At 27.6% G+C, this 19,976-nt stretch overlaps 1 protein-coding gene across 2 annotated transcripts; it reads right to left on the reverse strand.

Annotated features, from left to right (window-relative positions):
* Positions 1–984: 984 nt before the first annotated feature.
* LOC111617558 (vacuolar protein sorting-associated protein 29) lies at positions 985–19,785 on the reverse strand. 2 transcript variants are annotated; one of them, XM_023358838.1, is made up of 4 exons: positions 19,655–19,785; positions 13,763–13,954; positions 1,649–1,884; positions 985–1,295 (listed from the first exon to the last, which is right to left on the reverse strand). In XM_023358838.1, the coding sequence occupies exons 1-4, from the start codon at positions 19,655–19,657 to the stop codon at positions 1,178–1,180; spliced, it is 549 nt and encodes a 182-aa protein (XP_023214606.1). In that variant the 5' UTR covers positions 19,658–19,785; the 3' UTR covers positions 985–1,177. The 2 variants fall into 2 exon arrangements, with proteins under 2 accessions (XP_023214606.1, XP_023214607.1); XM_023358839.1 differs by lacking the exon at positions 19,655–19,785 and adding an exon at positions 19,475–19,494.
* Positions 19,786–19,976: the final 191 nt, after the last annotated feature.

Raw genomic sequence — 19,976 nt, forward strand, 5'->3', positions numbered from 1 at the left:
AAACAGACAGGTAATTTAATACTGCTTCTACACTAAACTGGCACCAACTCTGTTTTAAAAAGTATAAATATTTGAACAATGTAGATTAAAATGATAATAGATAATTTTTTTATAACATTTTTATTTACAGAGTATAATTTTATAAGAATAAGTTTAAGAAATATTCATTGACAAAAATAAAATTATGGTAATTCAGCATTACTTAAAAAGATCTGTTATAAAAAAATTAAATACTACTAACAACAATTTTATATTATTCAAATTCCTAATTTTGATCATCTCAAATTATCATCATCATCATAAACTTTCAATTAAAAAAGTATGTCTAATTTTTAATTATTTGTTAATATTACAATTTGTAAGTAAGAGAAAATTTTTTAATTCAAATTTTATACATTATTTCTTGACTAAATAACGAATATAAATGCAATGATAATTTGTATTGTTTCCATTTCTTGATTTCACAACTGAAAATGTTGAAAAATTACAATATACAGATAAANTTGTGTGTTTAAATATAACCCATATGAAAGATTATTCTTTTATTCTATTGTATTTAAATTGTATTAATATTTAACTTCAAGATTTTTATCTTTATGTAGAATATTCATCTATACAAAAGAAAAAACAGACAGGTAATTTAATACTGCTTCTACACTAAACTGGCACCAACTCTGTTTTAAAAAGTATAAATATTTGAACAATGTAGATTAAAATGATAATAGATAATTTTTTTATAACATTTTTATTTACAGAGTATAATTTTATAAGAATAAGTTTAAGAAATATTCATTGACAAAAATAAAATTATGGTAATTCAGCATTACTTAAAAAGATCTGTTATAAAAAAATTAAATACTACTAACAACAATTTTATATTATTCAAATTCCTAATTTTGATCATCTCAAATTATCATCATCATCATAAACTTTCAATTAAAAAAGTATGTCTAATTTTTAATTATTTGTTAATATTACAATTTGTAAGTAAGAGAAAATTTTTTAATTCAAATTTTATACATTATTTCTTGACTAAATAACGAATATAAATGCAATGATAATTTGTATTGTTTCCATTTCTTGATTTCACAACTGAAAATGTTGAAAAATTACAATATACAGATAAATATAACCACAATAATACATAAAAATATTGGGATGTAAACTCAGAATGATATTATGATTTTTTGTATTCTATTCTTTCAACTTTGACTTCATCTACAATCAGCTGATACACATATGTGACAACTGTAGAAGACTGAATATCCATAAGAACAAAAGATGGAATGATATTGCTGAAATATAAATATTAATTTTAATTTAGTAATATCAAACTTTTGTATTTAATATTAAAATATTAAATATTTGTTTAAGATAAAAATCCTAACTTTATAATTATAATTAATTAATAATTTTTATGAAATTTAAAATGTTAACAATTAAAATTATGTAACTGATTTATACGAGCCAGACATACAAATTGTACATGTAATATAATATATTTAGGATTTCTTTATTCAATATCCAAATGTGTCTAAAATTTATAATAAATTGATAAATAGTCATCATAAATAAATATTTATTGGTATCAAGGTAATGAAATATTAAAATAATATAATTTTTTTAAATGTTAAAAACATTTACTAACCTTTCTAATGGGCTATATGCTCCAGTAGCAGATCCAGGATTAATATAAAATTTATTCTCATGTTCATATGCTTCAAATTTGTGTGTGTGTCCAGATATGAGAATATCTACATCAAGTTGCCTCTGAACTAAAGCCAAACTATCTGCATCTCCCCAAGGCACAATCTGATGTCCATGACATAATCCTATTCGAAACTGACCAACTGTGACAACCTTTTGTTCTGGATAATTTAAATTCTGAAAAATTATAATTTAAAAATCTGTAAAGTGAAATGTTTTAAAAATATTGTACTCAGTTTCCTGATTATACATATTTGTCAAACCTAATTTGCAATCAGGAAGCTAAATACAATGGCAAATATCTTATTTCCTTGATTCTAAGGCATACATTTGTGTATTTATTTTTACTTGTCTGAAACAGATTTGTCTTAAATCAATGAAATTTTCTATTCGTTGCTCTAAACAACAATTAGAAGTCATCACCAACAAACCAAGTGGTGAATTATGTACCAATCAGAGACATTTCCAGTTATACTATTCAACAATCACATTAATTCAAATGATCTTTACTGCTAACAAATGTTTAACTTAAACTCCTTTGTAACACCTAAAATACTTTCAAGATGGTATTGTGATCCAGAATTAAAATGAATAGCTATACATATATATATGTATAGCTATTCATTTTAATTCTGGATTCAAAATTCATAAAACTTATAAATTCTCATCAACACACATTAGCAGCAAATAATCTCAAATTTTGCATATTAATAAAAACTTTTAATCAGTGCCACCTACATCGTAATTCATCTGGCACATGTCAAGATTCTGGAAGAGCTTCCATCAGGTCTACCAAGATAAACATTTACCACAATTTCTTATTTTCAAAGCTTCAGTACTCTTGAATTTTTAACTTTTATAAATATTTCTTTTTATCAATTGCTTATGCAAATTTGAAAAAATTCTAAATACTGTAAAAAGATTACTAGTTGATGCAAAGGCACTAGCATAAACTCTATCAGCTAGTTGTCATAACATTCAGAATACAGCTTATATGTAGTTTATATTGTATATGTAATGTGTTCATTGCTTTTGCCATTTATCATTTAATTATCTAAAATTATCATATATTTATATATTATAATTTATTATTATTGTATTTCTTTGATTGTAAAATGCATCATGGGTTTAATTTTAATTTTATTAAGATTTTTTAAATTAGAAATGCCACAAAACAGGTAACATAGATCTTAATAAAATTAAAATTAAACCCATGATGCATTTTACAATCAAAGAAATACAATAATAATAAATTATAATATATAAATATATGATAATTTTAGATAATTAAATGATAAATGGCAAAAGCAATGAACACATTACATATACAATATAAACTACATATAAGCTGTATTCTGAATGTTATGACAACTAGCTGATAGAGTTTATGCTAGTGCCTTTGCATCAACTAGTAATCTTTTTACAGTATTTAGAATTTTTTCAAATTTGCATAAGCAATTGATAAAAAGAAATATTTATAAAAGTTAAAAATTCAAGAGTACTGAAGCTTTGAAAATAAGAAATTGTGGTAAATGTTTATCTTGGTAGACCTGATGGAAGCTCTTCCAGAATCTTGACATGTGCCAGATGAATTACGATGTAGGTGGCACTGATTAAAAGTTTTTATTAATATGCAAAATTTGAGATTATTTGCTGCTAATGTGTGTTGATGAGAATTTATAAGTTTTATGAATTTTGAAACTTTATTGTTTTTTTTTTTATAGAATTTACAACTGTAATTAATATTAGTTGTATTAATAGTAATATAAACAAATATTTTTGGAAATTGAGAAAATTTTAGAAGAATTTTGGAAAAAGCTCACTTCAATGGATTTTTTGCATGACGATATCTGTAAGTAACAAATCTAAATTTAAAGTTGATGGTCCAGGAAAAATAGTTGAAATTGATGAAAATGTATTTAATAAAAGAAATAACGAAAAAGTAAGGATTTTTAAGGGAATTTGTTGTGTTGTTGGGAGGTATATGTCGACAAGATAATGCATGTTGCCTAATGCCTCTGAACCCAGCAAACAGAAGAAAGGAATACCTAAAAAGAATAAAAAGGAAACTTCACTAAAAATGTAGTTAACCAAACTAACCTAATAATAGGAAAAATACAAGTTTAGAATCATCTAAAAGTGCAGTTAAATCATGTTTGATGGGAAAAGATGAATTTTCTACAACTTGTGAAGAAGCATGTTCAATGTATAAAAAGAAGAAAGAGAAATGAAAGTATGTAAAAAGTGAGTTTAATATTATTGTTTGTTTTTAATACTGTTTATTGTAATAATTGCACTAAAATGTATTTAGTTTTTGTATATTTCACCGTTCACCATCTTGATTGTGGACTTTGTGTTCACAAACAAGATGGCGACTGGAAGTGTGGCTGTTGGGTCTACCATGGTAAAAATTTACCAAAATTGTACTATCTTTCAGTGTTAAATTTATTCATTTGATGAATTAAACAAGTACTTTTGACATTTCAGAATGTCTTCCTCAGGTGAAAAAAGAATACATAAAATTCGAACCTTGATTTTAAAATCTCTTTCTTATGCAATCTAAAAACATTTTTAACCTAAATGTGTTCATTTCTGCACATGTGCAATAAAGTTTTGATTTAAATTTAAAACAAATATAGAAAGTGTTATCAATATATAAAATGTAAATGAGCAATTATGCCTGACTGCAATTTTTAATCATATTTTTAATTTAAAATATATGCTCTCCAACTCAAATTAGTGGCAGTTTGCCTCTGTACACCATACTTTTCCTTTAACAATAGAGTTGTGCCAGTCATCTATTTAACACCTTACAGAAGAAAATTTTTGAACTGAAATAACACGACTTCTGGTTTGCGTTAGAAGTTTGTATCTAGTTAATTCAGAATGCCCCAAAGTTTTCATATCTGGTCTTGTCTTTTATCTATCTAACTCCATTTTTGAGATTAAGGAAAGAGACAGACATAAACAGGAAATTTATAGGTATACAATTTTTCAAATTGCAGTCCAATAAAGTAAAAATTATAAATATGAATTAATTTATTTGTTAACATTATAAATTATAATATTAACAATGAATTGCCAAGCAGAGAATTATCTGAAAGACGGACTATCAAAGTGATTGGGAATGCCACAGCCAAAGTACTAAAACTTTACCTTAGAAGCATAGACACTAAGGTAGTTATAGTGAGAAGACCCACAGTGTATGACTTAATAAAAAACCCAAAAGAACTGTTATGTAGGGACCAGGTTTATAGTATTCCAGTTAAGTACAAAGACACCAGAATGACTAAATATTACATACAGAAAACTTGCCACTTGCTGTCAGATAGGCCAAAGGAACACATGGAAGTTATTCTCAACAGAACACATATGATGCTTGCAAAGAAGTGACCATGAATAGAATTATTTTTTTATAGTAAAATTCAAACTATCTCCTAATTAAAGTTTATTATTAAATTACTGCATTTTATTTCTTATATTCATCATTTCTATTTAATTTGATATAAATGAAGTAAGTTACAATAAATTTATAGATAACTGTTACAAAAAAAAAAAGATAGTTATATTCATCCTGAATTAAATATAACAAACAATTATAAAAACCAATACTGATATTTATTTTAACTTGACAAATAAAGGTTTTTATGGATGAGAAGTACACAAATAGATTTTTTTTAAATGTTAAAAATAAGTATGAACTTTTCATTGTATTAACAGTAATATAGCCAAATCTAATCTGCCAAACAATTGCCAGATTAGATTTGGCTATATTACTGCTATTATTTATAATTAAATGCTAAATAACAGTGAGAGTTATAGGCTGTGGGCACTGAGTTGTTTCCAGATGGCACTGTGAATAACCAGTTTGGTTATATCTAAATCAATAGTTCTGGAAACAAAGATCAGAGGAAAGTCCAGGTCACATAACTGGCAATGCAGATCACAGTATATGGCAGCTGTAGGTTAAACGCCCACTCCAGGCTGATTCTTTTCTTCCAGAACCTTCTGAATTAATTAATAAATATTAATTTAATTTTAATTATTAAATTTAATAAGAAATTTTCTTTAATGCCAACCTCTAAGCCACATTACTTAGCATTTAATTAATAATAATAGCAGTAATATAGTCTAATCTAATCTGACTTTAATACAACTATCAGGCTTAGAGATGTGTATATTTAAATCATGACATTGTCAGAATGTGCATAATAAATTCAGACACTATCTTTTTCTTTTCAAATAAAAGATCATCTGTATGCTTAGGTTCATTAGTATATATTGATAAAACAGTATACTAGACCAGCAGTCGGCAACCTGTGGCACGCAAAAGAATTTTGAGTGGCATGCCAATTGTGCATAAAATTAAAAACTTCAAACTATGAACCAAATATTAATGTGTTAGCTTCTAAAAGTGAACCACAAGGGAGTCACTAATGTTTAAATATTGTAATTTTTTTATAATATTTTTATATAGTGTGTATTTTATAGTTAAATAGAAATGTGTTAATGTGCAATAAATTTTATAATTATATTTTAGTGCCACAAATAATATCCAATATTTTCAATTACATGTTTTGTGGCACACCAATGCATTTGGGTTGCCGCTGTACTAGACTACTATATACTGAATTTAGAATCTGCTAAGTTGCCTGTGGCTAGTTAATATACAGTATAAAATCTTTCTTATATGTTAGCAAATTTTATTTGCATATTTGATCATCAATTGTAAATCATTTAATAAAGAAATTATGATTTTGAATCTATAGTAAGAAAAACTACCAAAGATATCTGCTTAGCCAGAAGTTAAAGTAAAAAGCTTTAAACTCCAAAATGACAAAAGATTCTGATTTTCATTACTGTAACAAAATCATCATTTGAAATTGCTAAGATTTTGCAATCTTAGCATTTTTTAAGCAATGATTACAAAGATGTTTGTTAACAATCAACTTTGTAATACATACATCTTTCCACTGTTAGAGAAAAATATTTTTTCAAATTTTGTCAGAACTAAAACTTATTAGTTCTAACAAGAAGGAAAACATAGGTAATTATATTCACATAGCCCTTCTAAGAATATTTATTACAAAGAAGAGATATGTGTAACTGAAGATAAGTGCCATAGATACTCAAAATGCATGTCATTGAAAAAAATTACATAAAGTTGTTGCATCAAGTCAAGTGTTGGTTCTGTCTTCTCTTAGAACAAACGAAGTATTAATAAAACAAATGAGATAACCATGCAAATTTCAAAATACAGTAAATAAATAGTAGTAAAATCTGTCTAAAACAGATTGTTTGGATTTAATATACAGGGTGATTAGAATTAAAGTTCCACTTTGAAATGGCTATAAAATGAAAACTACTGAACAGAATGTTACCGAACTTGGTAATAGTGTACAGGACATCATGGGATGTTATTTCCCACAAAAAAAAAATAGTTCAAAAACTCACCACCAATGGGAAATGGAGCTGTCTGCAATATTGTTAAACGAAATAAGACATGAAGACATTGTTGAAAATGTTTTTAATCGGTTTTAAAACACGTTACAGAGCATGTTCAATGTGATGTCCATCATTTTTTATAAGCAAATTACATCGCATTACTGTGTTCTCAACAGTAGCTCTTAGCATATCACTTTCTTCCTGTTGTAAGCCATTGTGATTTTGCATAACCCCCACAAATAGTTTCATTTTAAAACCAATTAAAACATTTTCAACGATGTCTTCGGGTCTTATTTCATTTAACAATATTGCAGACAGCACCATTTTCCATTGGTGGTGAGTTTTTGAACTATTTTTTTTTTTTGTGGGAAATAAAATCCCATGATGTCCTGTACACTTTTACCAAGTTTGATAACATTCTATCCAGTAGTTTTCATTTTATGGCCATTTCAAAGTGGAATTTTAATTATAATCACCCTGTAGTTATTGGGCTTACAGGCGTTTATATTTGTATAAAACAGATCTAGAAAACAGGAACCTACTTAAATGAAAAATAAATATTGGAAGGGAGCAATTTGTTATGTAAAATAATAATATAAGCCAGACACTTGTCTAATGTAGAAATAAACGTTTCTGGGAACCAATCGCCTAACATTATCTGAGTAAAGTAGAATCTTTCAGAGTAGTAACAAATAAATTCTAAATCAGAATGCTATAAGTTGTGGGCTTAGATCATGATTGACTTCTCAGTAATGAGAATTTAAACTATTTGTTTTCTTTCTTAAGATTGTACTTTGTCTGGAAGATAACTTACACTACAATGTTGTTGTTCACAACTCTAGTAAAGTTAACTTATTTCCCAGCAGTAATAAATATTTTTAAAATATATGCTAATTTTAGGGAAGTATATTATATATGTTAAAAATCTAAAGAAATAATTACTGAAAAATAATAATAATAAAGTCAATTTGATGCATTCATATTTTTCATAAACGAAAGTTATCAAGCAATTACAGTAAAATATTTTAAGACAAAATGCTTCCATTTTTCCATATTAGGCAGATAAAACACACCTATGTCACTGAGCAAAATTCTTCATACTAGCCAAAATTCAGTATGTATTACTGACACAAGAAAGAACAAAAACATATTTCTAAGAATAATTATTATTACAGACAATATAAGAATTTTTAAATAAACACTAAAATATAAATTTTTAACTTAACTTATTTATTCATTGTATCCAGTTTTGGTTACTTTACTGTCTAATTTGAAATATATAGGTTAATGAATTAGGTGATTAGCAAATAGGACTTCGTTGGGAATAGAGAATTAAAATACATTTCATTGATAATTGTTTTTGATAATGGATTTCACATAGCTTTTATTCCTTTTTGTGCACTATATACACATTTCAATGTTTACATGTCTTTGAAACCTGAAAACATTTATGCTGGAAGAGAAAATAAATTAGAAATGCTATGTATTGGAAGAGAAGCAGTGCAAATGCAACATTGTTTTCAACTTTTCTCTTTTTCTACATTAATAAAAACAATTCTTTATAGAATGGAAATGTACTAAATGAAAAATACTGTACAGTAACATTCAATTTTAAACATGTTATTCTATATGAAATTGAATTTCAGAACATAAAAATAGCTAATTGGTATCACCATGTGATCAATCAATAACAGAATTGGTATAAATATCAAAAATATCAATATAATCAGTGATAAATTTGCTTTATGAAAAGAGGATCAGACAAATTAAGATAATTCAATTTATTTTGAAAGACTTGGTTAGTCCACAAACATTGCAGAGTAACTACAAACATTGATAATGAAGAAAAAAGTAGAGAATAACAAAAGTAGGCAGCAGCAGGAGGAACTAGGTCCATAATACAGGCAATTAAATATTAATTAACACAATGACTGCCACATCACCCATATATGGGTGATGCGGCCTTCTCATCCTAGGTTTTGTCACCCAAATTTGGATGATGGCTTTGCCATCCATATGTGAGTGATGCTACATGTTATTTCCTATTACATTTAAAATCTATGGCCTAATCTGAACCATTTTTTAAATGTTAAATGAATAAATTTTTTCATTTAAATTGTTAAAAATTTTTTCTGTACTTAATTTTATCATTTTATCTATAATATAGACTGTATAAACACATTTATTTTGCTTTATACATATGATTGGTTCATTGAAAAAAATGAAAATATTTATCGGATACTTTTATACAATTGAAATAAAACTACATTTCCAAGTACTAAAAAAATATTTTGATATATATATATGTTACAGTCAAAACCCGTTTTAACTAGTTGAAACTAGTTTATACTGAATGTCTTTGTTAAAACCCGTTTTGTCTAGTTGAAACTAGTTTATACTAGTTTATACTGAATGTCTTTGTTAAAACTCGTTTTGTCTAGTTAAAACTAGTTTTAACTCAAATTCATTTTTGACTACAGTAAATTCTAGTTTTAACTAGACAAAACCAGTTTTGTCTAGTTAATTTACTGCTGTACATGTTTTGACTTTAGATAAAACTAGTTTTAACTTTTAACATTAGTTAAAACTAATTTTAGCTACATAAATATGTTTGGGGGAAATAAAGTTATGTATAGTGATTCGGCGGAAGATGCCTAACATTTTGCTTATGAAGAAAATTACAGCGCTAATTTGAGTTTAGGAGCCCTCTAATGAAAATATCATATTCTGGAGTATGTCTTTCAAATAAAAGTTTGGAGTTTATTTTAAAAAATTCTATACTGTGTTTGCAATGACGACTTTTTCACTGTCTGGCATTTTAAGCATCTCACCCCAAGTATCTGGGTGAGATGCCAAATGCCATTAGGGTAAGATAACAAATATAATTGCTTAAAATTAATTTTTGAATTTCTTAACCAAATTTAATTTATTGCATATGTAGTACAAAGTACTTCATAGTAAGTATAACAGCACAGTATAAGTATTGTTAAGTTTCCGCCCGTTCTAACGTGTTCTATAGCTAGCTGAAAGCTTTTTTCAGTCCAAAAACTTTTTTGAGAAGTCCTTATATAATTTCTATGCATATCCTGCAATAAAACGAGAAAACAAAAGTTTATTAAAAATAGGCATATTGGAAATCAATTAACAAAAAATAGGCACGTTACCCCAAGAAAAATGTGGCATATTTTCCATTTGTTGGGGTAAGATGCCTAGTAGAGTCACGTGCTCCAGCATGTCCGATCGGGATCGGCGGTAGCTGACAATGGAAACTTTAGAACCTTAACTACATCACACATTAATTGTTTTTAGCAATTTTTAATAAATTCCATTTTAACTTTTAGTTTAAAATTATTCTAGAAACATTTCACAACAAAAACTTCGTTCTTATCTAGCTTTTATTCTTCTCGGATGTAGAAAATGAAGTAACGGTAGCCAACTACAGCTTTCCGCACTCAATATTGGCCCAACGATTCATCATACAAATACATGACAATATGTGACGTCACCGTTTGAAAATATCAAAAATTAGGCATCTTCCCCCGCTTACCATCTTACCCCGAATCACTCTATGCGTTGCAGTCAAACCAGTTTTTAGTTAGGATGCGTTTTAACTAGTTAAAACTAGTTTATACTGGATGTCTTTGTTAAAACCCGTTTTGTCTAGTTAAAACTAGAATTTACTGCTAGTCAAAAATGAATTTGAGTTAAAACTAGTTTTAACTAGACAAAACGGGTTTTAACAAAGACATTCAGTATAAACTAGTTTCAACTAGACAAAACGGGTTTTAACAAATACATTCGGTATAAACTAGTTTCAACTAGTTAAAACGCGTTCTAACTAAAAACGGGTTTTGACTGTAACATATATATAAATTAATAAAAATCAAAACAAATAATAGTTATAAATTACATCACACTTATATGTTTACAGATAATATTTACAAAAAATATTTTCTACTTATACAGTGGTACCTCAGGATACAAAATTAATCCGTTCTGAAACTGAGATTGTATCATGAAAATGTCGTAAGGTGAATCATTTTTTCCCCATACGATTACATATAAAACCAAACAATTCATTCCAACATGAAAAACACACTCAAATTAAAGCTAAGTAGTACATTAAAAAAAATAACTATAGTAAGGAAAACACTGAAAAATGCATTTTGTAGTTGTAAATGTATAAATAACCATAATAAAATAATAATTGATAAAAAAGAAATGTAGTTTGATTTGCACTTTACCTTTGAGGATAGACGACGGTGGAGGTGAAAACTGGTTGCAGAAGAGAGGAAGGAAAATGATACTAAAACTTAACTTACATAACATAATGTAACAATAGCTTAAAAATAACTTAGAAAAGATAAAAAAATTAATGTTGTTTTATATATTTTTTAAAATTTTTATTCATTGCTTTTTGCTTTCTTTCCTTCACTTCCACCAGCACTTTCACTGGATAGAGGTCACTTGGTAAAATATCTATCCAAAGAGGTTTGGCTTTGCCTACTTTTTAAAATGTTTCTAAAATGACTTAGGCAAATGTCATTACTCCAAGCAGCAATACGGCCAATGTAAACCTTTTCATGATGTTTCTTTTCAATAAAATCAGTCACTTTCTGATAATACCTCAAGATTTCCTTTATCGAGCAAGATCTTTCCACGATGAAGCAGACACGCAGACTGAGACTGATGAACAGAAGTGAATAAAAAATGGTGCTGCGAACTAATGTAACATCGTATGGTGAGTTTTTGTTCGTATCATTGAGCAAAAATATGTTCGAATTTCATGTCGTATCCTGAAAATTTCGTATGCTGGGGCATTCGTATCCTGAGGTACCATTGTATTAGCTGATTATTGAATACAAATTGAAATTAAAAATTGAGCAATTAACTGGAAATAAAATTTGCTTAAAGTAAAGGTGCTATATAAAATAAAATTCAGGTAGATAATTTTATTTATTTAATTTTTTTACTTACTTGCTTCAATTTTATTTTATATAACACCTTTACTTTAAATAAATTTTTATAATATATCCAGTTAATTGCCCAATTTTTAATTTCAATTTATTTTCAATAATCAGCTAATATAAGTAGAAAATATTTTTTGTAAATATTATCTGTAAACATGTAAGTGTGATGTAATTTATAACTATTATTTGTTTTGATTTATTTATAACTATTATCTTATAGAAAATAAGGACTGAAGAGGGGTCATTAAGACTCAAAATGCACATCCACATCCAATAATAAAGTCTATATCAATAAGAGTTCCTTGTATGATGTAAGTTACCGAAAAAAAGGCAAAAATTTTAAGCTTAAAAAAATCCACAGAAACTAGTAACGGAAATGATCAATTAAAGTGTTTAATTATGGTATAATATTGTATTGTTTAAATTTAAAATACAATAATGATCTTTAGAGCAGATAAAAATATGACACTTAACTTCAAAATTAGTTATATTGATGTTAAGTATCATATTCAAATAAAATAAAAAACTATCTTTCCAAGTTAAATAATTTTAATTATGAGAAGATAAATGCAGTCATTTATCATTAAAAAAAATTCTTACTTTATTGATTGATCATTAATCAGAAATTAAATATTTTATCTAAGCTTAAATTACATTAATTTTTATTCAATAAAATGATGGGGACAATAAGTAAAAACCTAGAAAATTTACAAAAATTCTATATAGTGAGAAGTGAGAAGACACACTTCAAAGTAAATTCTATTGGAGAATTTGTGTAAATTTTTCTAATTTTATTTAGAGTTTTGAACCCTGTATAATTAGTTATACAGGGTGTCCCAGAAGTCTTTCCCTGATTACAAACGTGCAGAAGGCAGAAAATATGACACACAGACACACATCTTTTATCTTGAATTGCAGGTAACATATTCAAGTTTTTGTGTGTACATACATACTCACTGTTACTTTGTTTGTTACAGAATAATCACAGCCAATACCTATCTTGATATGTTGCAGTTATTTGTTGTGCCACAGATTCAGGACATTCTGGACTTAATTTTCCAACAAGACGGTGCGCCACCTCATTGGAGGTTAGATGTTCCTGCCTATTTGGATACAGCATTTCCAGGAAGATGGATAGTGTGTGGTGCTCCCATCAACTGGCTTTGGCAATTGCTGGGGTTGCTCACATTCAATTCCAAGTCCATAGTAGTAGGCCGATGCCTTAACCATCCTGGCCATCTCTAAAATAGCTTTAATAAATTATTTTGGTTTAACCAATAACACCACTGGATGTCTTCCTTTGGAGTTATGTCAAGGATCAGGTTTACCAAACACCAGTGAACAACATCGCAGCATTACAGAGCAGAATTACTGCCGTCATAACATCCATCCCTCACGATATGTTGAATAACACATGGGTGGAGTTGGAATATCACTTGGTTATCCTTCGAGCAATGAAAGGAGCACACATCAAAATTTATTAATATGTATGTATGTACACACAAAAACTTGAATATGTTACCTGCAATTCAAGATAAAAGATGTGTGTCTGTGTATCATATTTTCTGCCTTCTGCATGTTTGTAATCAGGAAAAGACTTCTGGGACACCCTGTATTATGAAATAAAAAATATAACAAACCTCATCAAAATCGCCCCTCACAACATGAACATCACTTGCAAGTGTCTTCAAATAATCAAGTGATTCCTTAGTACACAAATTTCCTGTACATAATATATGTTGAATCCGTCCAGGAACTAATAACTTTTTAAACTTAATAGGTAAACTGTGGCATCTGTGTGGAATATGAAGATCTCCCAAAACAAGAACCAACTGCAATTTAAAAAAAAGAAGAAAAATTAAATAATTGTTTCATTTAATATAAAAAATATTACAATAGCAGAAAATTTTTATTTTACTATTTTATGACATTTAAGCTATTTAAGATAAATTTTTCAAAATTATTTAATATCAACTATTCTAACAATGTAAATTCGTCTCTGTAATCCAAAACACACGCTTTGGTAGACTTTTCTCACAGCAATTTCTGGTTAGCAAATTTAACTTTTATTACTCATTGAACTACAAATATATTTCGGGTTGGTATAATATACTCCAACCCCTCTTCAGTGCTAGTTCAAATAAACAAAAATGTCAAAACATGACTATGTTATATTACATTAAATGAAACAAACCAAAAAAACATCAAAAACACTTACATTTTTTCATTAAGTACATAACAAAATTTGTTTCTTATTTTGCTATTTTCACAAACTATAGGGTAGGAGGGTAGACCGTTTTACAAACATCAGTTTTTGTTTTAACTTAAATACTATGCATGCCATGTTCATATGTAAAGACAAATAAAGACTGCCATAGTNTATAACATAGTCATGTTTTGACATTTTTGTTTATTTGAACTAGCACTGAAGAGGGGTTGGAGTATATTATACCAACCCGAAATATATTTGTAGTTCAATGAGTAATAAAAGTTAAATTTGCTAACCAGAAATTGCTGTGAGAAAAGTCTACCAAAGCGTGTGTTTTGGATTACAGAGACGAATTTACATTGTTATTTAACATACAGCAAACCAACTATATATTAATCAACTATTCTGTTTGATATCAGTACTTTTTTATCACACAGAAAAAAATTACACAATATTAACATACTAATTGGATATTTACCTCAGAATAAAAAAGTTATCTTTATATTTTAAAAAGATTTATTAAAAACAAAAACCATCTTCATAGTGTCTGAAAGTTAATTTTCTCTCCCTCTTTCCACCCTGTAAGCACTAAGAGGGCCTTTTCCATAGTCAACATAAACTCAGCTTAACCCACAATGGAGCAGCTGTGAGAAATAGGACTTGACATATTTGGAAGAGACCACCTGTGAAAAATTGCTGGGGTTGCTCACATTCAATTCCAAGTCCGTAGTAGTAGGCCGATGCCTTAACTATCCTGGCCATCTCTAAAATAGCTTTAATAAATAATTTTGGTTTAACCAATAAATAACTACATTAAAATAATTATAATATTGTTGAGTATTGTCCATTTGTAGTAATAAGAAATGTGAAATATTATAAATTTTTTGAAACAGTTGTAATATTCCCAAAGATTTATAATGAAAATATTTGATATATGTAAACTGAACCATCATATTTGAATTTTATGTGGTCATTAGTATTGTAATAAGGTTATTATTATATCTTGTAATTAACTTGTACAATAAAAAATTTTATTATGCTTTTAATCATTATTTTCAAATTGAAATTTAATAGGGTGGTTCGACATTCAGAATATATTATAAATTCCATTTTACTAGTATACACATTCATATAATTGAGTGGAATGAAAGCAGAACTCTTCATAAGTCAGAAAGTGTTTTGTCTGTGATCAAAAGTTCAAAGCAACTGCATGATCACTGAACATAGTTTTTTGCATATATCTACAATTCAGCAAGGCTAACATCACGATGAAGATGGAATTTTGAAATTCAATTTACAGGCCGAGATATTCCAGGTCAAATTTCTTGATGTAAACCATACAAGAGAATTGCCAGTTGTGAGCTTGTCATATCAATCAAATTTACAATTGCTGTTAATTTACATTGATACTTAAGGCAACTTTTTATTTTAATATTTATTACAGGCATTTAACATGATGATGTTGTGATGAAATTATCTTTTGAAAACTTGCATGTGTCTTTGGTCACATAGGTGCATGTTTAACAGGTTGCTGGAGTTGATAGGCTGTTGACTGCATATATGGATGTTTTAAACATTTCTTGACATTTCTGAAGGCTATGACTATAAATATGCACATTCCCCCACACTTATGGGTTTAAAATTGCTTTAGACAAAACATTAGAAATATATCACCATATTTGTGTTTTTGTGCCATTTTGCATTTTTGTATCTAAAACAGAAAAATCTATGTCACAGAGCTGTTTTCTTTTCCTAGAAAATACTTAATAATTTGTAATTCATTATTAAATCATGAAAATATTTTATGATATTTAATATATCAAAATTTTTGAGATTATTAATTTAATAGTTATACATCTACTAGGGTGTCCACATTAGAATGTGCTGTAAATGTGAGATTTTTTTTTGGTCACAAAAAAATTTTTAAGATATTTAGTATAAAATATATGGTAAATTTTCATATTTTCACTGTAAAGATTTTAATTGATTTAATTGATATTTATAGAGAAAAATTTTCTAACTGAGAAGTCCAAGCATAATGATTATATGTTTTCTTGTTGGTATATTATATCAAAAAGAAAGCTATTATACATAATAAAAAAATATCATTATCAAGAAAATAAAAATGATCTGGATAACAGTAAACCACTAAAAATGGTTCATTAGATGATTTTTCTTCAAATTGAAATATTTAGCTAAAATTTATAAATGATATGGATTGTAACAAAAATTAAAAATTATAGTGTACACACACACACACACATATATTTTAATACAGTACTGGATGAAATATCTGACAAGCTTGGACCAAAAGTGATCCAGATTTCTGAACACAGGCTAATGAATATAACTGTATACATAAAATATAAAATAGAGAATGGAAAGTAAAGAATGAAATTGTATTTAACACACTGTATGCCAGCAGTCACAATAGACCAGGCATTGTACAATATGTAAGACATAGCAACTAAAACATAGGAGCTGCATAGTGAACTACAGCTATACTACAGCCTTTCAAATTAAAAACTTGTTATTTTTCTGTTAATTGAATTTCTGGAAGCTGAATATTTAATCCAGTACTGTACTTGTTACAATCTACTTCATTTAAATAAATAAATAAATAAAATTAAAAATATGATAGATCTAATAAATAAATGTTTTGATAAATTTTAATCTTGTATTGTTTGTAATTTTATCAAAACACTTATTTATTTTTTTTGAATGAAATCACATTCAAAAATTTGATTTTACTGATGTTATAAAGAAACTGGATACAAATGTATTTTGAAATCATGCTTTTAAACAGATATGTTATTTGATTATTGCAATAAACAATAATCAAATAATATATTTGTTTAAAATCATGATTTCAAAATACATTTGTATCCAGTTTCCTTACAAATGTACAGTAAAAAAACAAAATTCTTGCCTGTTAAATTTTCATTTACTGAAGGTAAGACTGGTCTTCTGATCAAAATCTGCTATTTCATCACGGGATAAATCCCATGATGAAATAGCAGATTTGTAGTTTAGAAATAATTTCTAAAAAAATGTTGGTATCTAGTAGCATTGAAAAGTCTCTGCAACAATAATGAAGCTGCATACTCTTGTCAAGTAGCAAAATTATAACCAGAAAATGTTTAATATGCCTACTAATTGAGATATATTTGACATTTTATACATGTATAATTTTAATATATAGATTCATTCAATACATTATCATTTATTTATTATTGACAAACTCAAGGACTACCACCTTTTCAAGGGTCACAAAATTTTAAAAAATTGTCAACCATTTCACCAGTTTAAATTTTTTTTTGCCACTTTAAATTATTTATCATCACTAATTTTACTTACTTATTAATGCAAGTGCTGATAACCATATCAGTTTGGAGTATGGAAACAAAAGTAACTTGCTAAGCTGTCACTTAGAAATAGGAATCATTTCTAAATAATTTTTAATGAATAATACCAAATAACACATTTGATCACAGTGCTTAAACAATACTTCATATGTTCTGTCATGTCAAAATTTTTGTGCTTTATTGAACAAAGATCAAAAATAAAAAAAAAATAAAAAAAATGTCACCCCAAAAAAATCTCCAATCTGGAAATGCTGGTGGCATTGCATGAAAACTGTCTTCGGTTCTCAACGTCACTTCCTGCTTTCCTGTCTGAACTTCCCACATGATGTGATTACATTGCTAGGTGTGTGGTGCACGGGACTCCCATCACATGGGAGTTTGACGTTCTGCTGTTTTTCACAAAGCATGCTTTGTGATTCAATTTCATGCTGAATATGGAAATAAGGAAACTAGTTTTTATTGCCACTTTAATAAAAATATTGCCAAGTGGCAATTTTGGTGCTATGCAGCATGATCACCACCTTTTATATATAATGAAATATAAAAAATGGAAAATACAGTAATTCAAAAATGTTATTTCCCTTTGAATCATAGTTTCTATAGTATTTCCCAGAATAAAAATGGAGCCAATGTGCTCTTCAGTATAGCTTATCAATGAAAATTCTTCAAAATATATTATTTGAATGTTTGAGAAAAACTGAAAACTCAATGACCACACCATACAATGCGAGTCTTTTTTATAATAGCAGATTTTTTGCAAAATTGTCAGAGATTTCAAATAGACTATAACATTTAAACATACAGTATCTTATAATTTTCTAATATACATTCTACTTTGTAATGAACATGGAATTACTTTTCTTTTGGACATGTAATGATATTGGCTCCATTCTTTCTCTGGAAAAAAACTATAGTTGTCTATTTTCATCATTATTATAATTGGTTTGACAAATTTATGTGAATCAGTTAAAAACCTGTAAATTGTTCATAGATAATTAATCAAGCCAAATATGTTTTACCCTATTCCTCATCATCCAGACAACTCTACTGTAGGTCAATCATTTCGAATATGTATTAAAAAAAAAAACCAATTAGTCACATACCAATGACATGCACGTACTTTACACAAACAAAATCAACAAATCAAAGTGCAGAAATTAGTTAATCACCCATGTACAATGATAACTGTTTTCACACACTAACCTTAAAATTAGATATAGTCAACTAGAATCGGTAGCAAATTTACAAATTCTATTCTCTTTTATACTTCTAAATTGAAATGATAGATTACATAAAAATATCAAGATTTTAAAAGTACGAAACAAATTTCAAAAGTGTCTCATCGCCAAAAGGAGAAAATATCTACCCAGTTTAGAATTTGTAGTTTGGCACGTCATCAATTCGCTATCATTACAATGATGATCTTCCTACAACAGAGACCTTCCATGCAGGAGGTTAACTCCCATTTGAAAAGAATTTTAAAGAAGGGGAGGGTCTACATACTTAGTTATTCATTTTTTCAGTATGCATTAAGGTTTTTTAAAACACATTACTTTTTTTTAAGCATGGGCCTAAATACATATTTTTATTAAATGAATTTTAATTTTATAACGAAGTAAAATAAAATAAATCTTCAGATTGCCCTTCCTTTTGGTATAATAAAGTTTAATAGGCAAGTATTTGTTTAAGATAAAAACATGTATATAAGTGTTATAGAGCGAGGGTAGTGTAATGTCTTCTAAATGACTGAAAGAGAAAAATATGTAGGATTAACAAACCATTTTTTGATACAATTCTTATTTGCGATTTCATAAAATGACTAGCAATATTGTTGCATTTATATCGTTATTATTTTGTGGAAATTCGTAGAATATTACTTAATAGTTTCCTAGAATTAATCTAAATACACGTAATAATTTAGTTTTATTTTAATTTTATACGATTAAAAAGTATTTTACCATTTTATCCAATTTCCAATTGACTGAGAAACTCCTACTTTTACCAGCGCCACCTAAATTTTTCTCTCAATCCTTCTTCATAATGACTCGTTTTATTTTTTGAGAATATTAATTAATATAAAATCATTATAAGTTTAACACTTTAGTTTATCGTTAATAATATATATTCGATGTTATTTTTAATTTGTATGTCATATTATATATTTTTTCGGAGGTGGTCCGTTCAAATATGCCGGTCCTTGTCTCTCACTACATTGTGGGCCTGGCCCAAGGACTATATACTACAAGGATAGCAAGATCCCTATTCTACAATGTTAGCCAG

This window comes from Centruroides sculpturatus, unplaced genomic scaffold, assembly GCF_000671375.1.
Source record: "Centruroides sculpturatus isolate CEXI.00-Female unplaced genomic scaffold, Cexi_2.0 scaffold2252, whole genome shotgun sequence".
In the NCBI taxonomy this organism is placed as follows: Eukaryota; Metazoa; Arthropoda; class Arachnida; order Scorpiones; family Buthidae; genus Centruroides; species Centruroides sculpturatus.